We start from the raw sequence: 2,803 nt of genomic DNA on the forward strand, positions 1-2,803 counted from the left end.
AATACACACGCTGAACCGGCAAAATGAAAAAAAAAAAAACGATGCATAGCACAAATATAACGGCACAGGGGCCGGCGCAATTTATCCTCCAGAAGTATTCCGTTTGTTTGCTTGTTTTTTTTGCTGTTCGTGTTGCACCGCACGTAAACGCTCGCAACCAAAGTAAACCCAAGTACATAAAAGGACACGTTTGCTTTCCGCTGAAAATGGCTCACGCCCCCGGGGTCACGTGTTTCACTTTCTTCCGGTACGTGGTGAAGTGCACTTTTTTTAGATTTGCCGCACGATCCGACTCCGGGAACGCGATCACCACGTCAATGGGCTCCCCGACGCGCTCGACCGCGGATTCGGCTCCAAGCAGTTTGTGCACCTCCCCCTCTGAAAGTCCCCGGCGAGACGAAGCCGTCTCGTCCCAATACTCCTTCACTGGCGCGCTGCCTTCAACCCATTCATATTGGCCTCCCATGACGAGGATGCCGCCCTCCTCCAGCCGGCTCAGCAGATGCGGTGGGACTGCGGCAGGGGCTGAGGCTCTCTCAAGCGTATTCCAGCAGACAATCAAGGAAAAGTTTGTCATGTGACCGTGAAGGTTTGCAGGGTCAGACTGAAAGAAGGTGACGCGGTTACGATTGTTGCCCCATGAATAATTTGACGCCTCCACCGACTTTCCCACACGCTGCAGTGAGGCAGCATCCAAGGTGCTGTACGTGCATGTGCCCCGTTCAAGCAAGGCATATGCCGGAATAAGGTGGCGGGCCGTGAAATCAGAGCCAACCACTTGGCCAAAGAGGGAAGACAACTCAAAGGAAACCCGACCAGCTCCGCAGGCAAAATCCAGCGCACGCTTGGGTTCAACCTGAGCGTAGGCCTTGAACTGAGCCATGGCGTACTCGGCAATCTTAACGCAGCCGTTTGTAACACCTTTGACAGAGTCGCGAAAGCACATGTCGGTTATGATGTCAACTTCGGGGTCAAGTCCCAAGACGCTCCGGCAGTAGCGCTCCTCGTTCACCGCGGCGCCCTCCACGTAGCGGAGGCCAATGTACTGGAAGAAGTGACGGCGGAAGGCAAAACGGGCGTCCCGGGTGGCCTCGTTTCCGCTGCTGACCCACGCCCCACCCTTCATGCATGCATGACGGCCATCAAATGTAGGCATTGAAAAATCGTCGTAGAAAGGATGAACCTTGTAGCCGGGGTAGGGGTATACTTTTGTCTCGCAGTGTTGCCAAACGTTACCAACAATGTCGAAGAAGGGGCCATGCGGGAACTTGTCCACCGGGCAGCTGCTTTGAAAGTGTTCCAGATTGAGATTTCCAGGTGCCTTCCCCCAGCACATCTGATCCTTGCCCACATGCCTATCCCACAGCAGCAGCCATTCCGCCTCGGTCAGCATTCGAATATTTTTTCCGGATTGTTCACTCTTAAACCGGCAAAAGGCGTGTGCCTCAAGGTTGTTTAATTCACATGGCCAATTCCACGGCAAATCAATTAACTCCGTCTGAAGACGAAGTGCATAGCCGTCGGGGCGAGACTCATCACGCACCCAGAACCATGGATGCTGGGGCTTCTTCCACTGAACCCACTTCCAACCCTCCTCATCCCAGTAGCGCTGTGTAGCATATCCATCAGCTTTTAGGAATGACATAAATTCCGCATTCGAAACAACATACTTGCTTGCCTTGAACGCGGGCACGTCAATAAAGTAATTCCCGTCTGAGTAATCACAGTCCCAGCCGTAGACTGAAGAATTCGGGTCACGCCCAACGCGCACTTTGCCCCCACCCACGTCGATCAGCTCATTGACCGGGGCTTTTGAGTTGACCTCGCGGCAGCGTCTCCAGAAGGAGGACATGGCGGGATTAATAAATTGCATGGGAAGCTCTCGCACATGCACGGAGGCGGTCTCCACGTGAATACGCTCATGCTCGGCGCACATCAGCATTACCCACCAAAAGGAGTTGTCCAGGCTCCTCGTGCTGTTCTCAAAGGTGAGGGGGAGGTGCAGCTGGTGCCGTCCGCTGGACAGCATCTCACCCACGTGGTCGCGGACCGCCCGACGGTACTCCGTCACCTCATCCACGGTGGGCCAACTGTAGTGCTCCTCGTTGAGGTCGTCCCAGCTCATCTCATCCACGCCGACGGCAAAAATTTCCTCAAACCGCGGATTAATGCGCTTAGAGAGCCCCGCCGCGCACAATTTGTTAATGTAAAAACAGGCGGTGTGGCCATAATAAAAAATCAACGGGTGGCGAAGCTTGTGGACCGGTTGCACAAAAAAGCCCTCTTCCGTCGCCACACTGTCAAAGACCTTTTCATACAGCTCCATGGTGTTGTGCACGTACTGAAGTATTTCATTCATTTTTTGTTTTGCGTCACCCTCATTGAGCGTGGGGATGCGCTGGTGAAAAAGATCCCGTCCAGGAGGAAGCCGAAAGCGCCGCTCCGCCTCCGCTTGGGAGTAGTGCTTGAGCGTCAAGCTGGTCATACTCGTGGGTGGCTCTCACTCGAACTTTATGTGCGCCTGGTCAAGGCTTTGTCCCAAGTATTTCTCTAAACAACAGGGAAAGCAATGGAGGGAAGAGAGCAACTTGTGCCCACTGCGCCCAAGATCCCCCCCAAGCCCCAACTGAAGCGCAGATTCCTCCCACACACACGCCCGGCAGTGAGGAAGCGAATTCAGGCAGGCACACAACACGACGGCAACTGGGCCCTTGTGGTGGACTCAAGGGGGCGCAGCTTTCGAGGCCGCGCAACCGCCAGACTCCCTCCGTGAGGCGAGCAGCGGTGGCAGTGGTAGCATTAG

At 54.8% G+C, this 2,803-nt stretch overlaps 1 protein-coding gene across 1 annotated transcript; it reads right to left on the bottom strand.

The window, feature by feature from the left end:
* Positions 1-211: 211 nt before the first annotated feature.
* Positions 212-2,485, bottom strand: Tco025E_09375 (generic methyltransferase; the record flags this gene model as incomplete). Its single annotated transcript, XM_029376194.1, has 1 exon — positions 212-2,485. One exon carries the CDS (start codon positions 2,483-2,485, stop codon positions 212-214), a length of 2,274 nt encoding a protein of 757 aa, XP_029223680.1.
* Between the last annotated feature and the right edge of the window lie 318 nt (positions 2,486-2,803).

This window comes from Trypanosoma conorhini (genome assembly GCF_003719485.1).
Source record: "Trypanosoma conorhini strain 025E chromosome Unknown Tco_14.4_contig_01088, whole genome shotgun sequence".
Taxonomy (NCBI): domain Eukaryota; phylum Euglenozoa; class Kinetoplastea; order Trypanosomatida; family Trypanosomatidae; genus Trypanosoma; species Trypanosoma conorhini.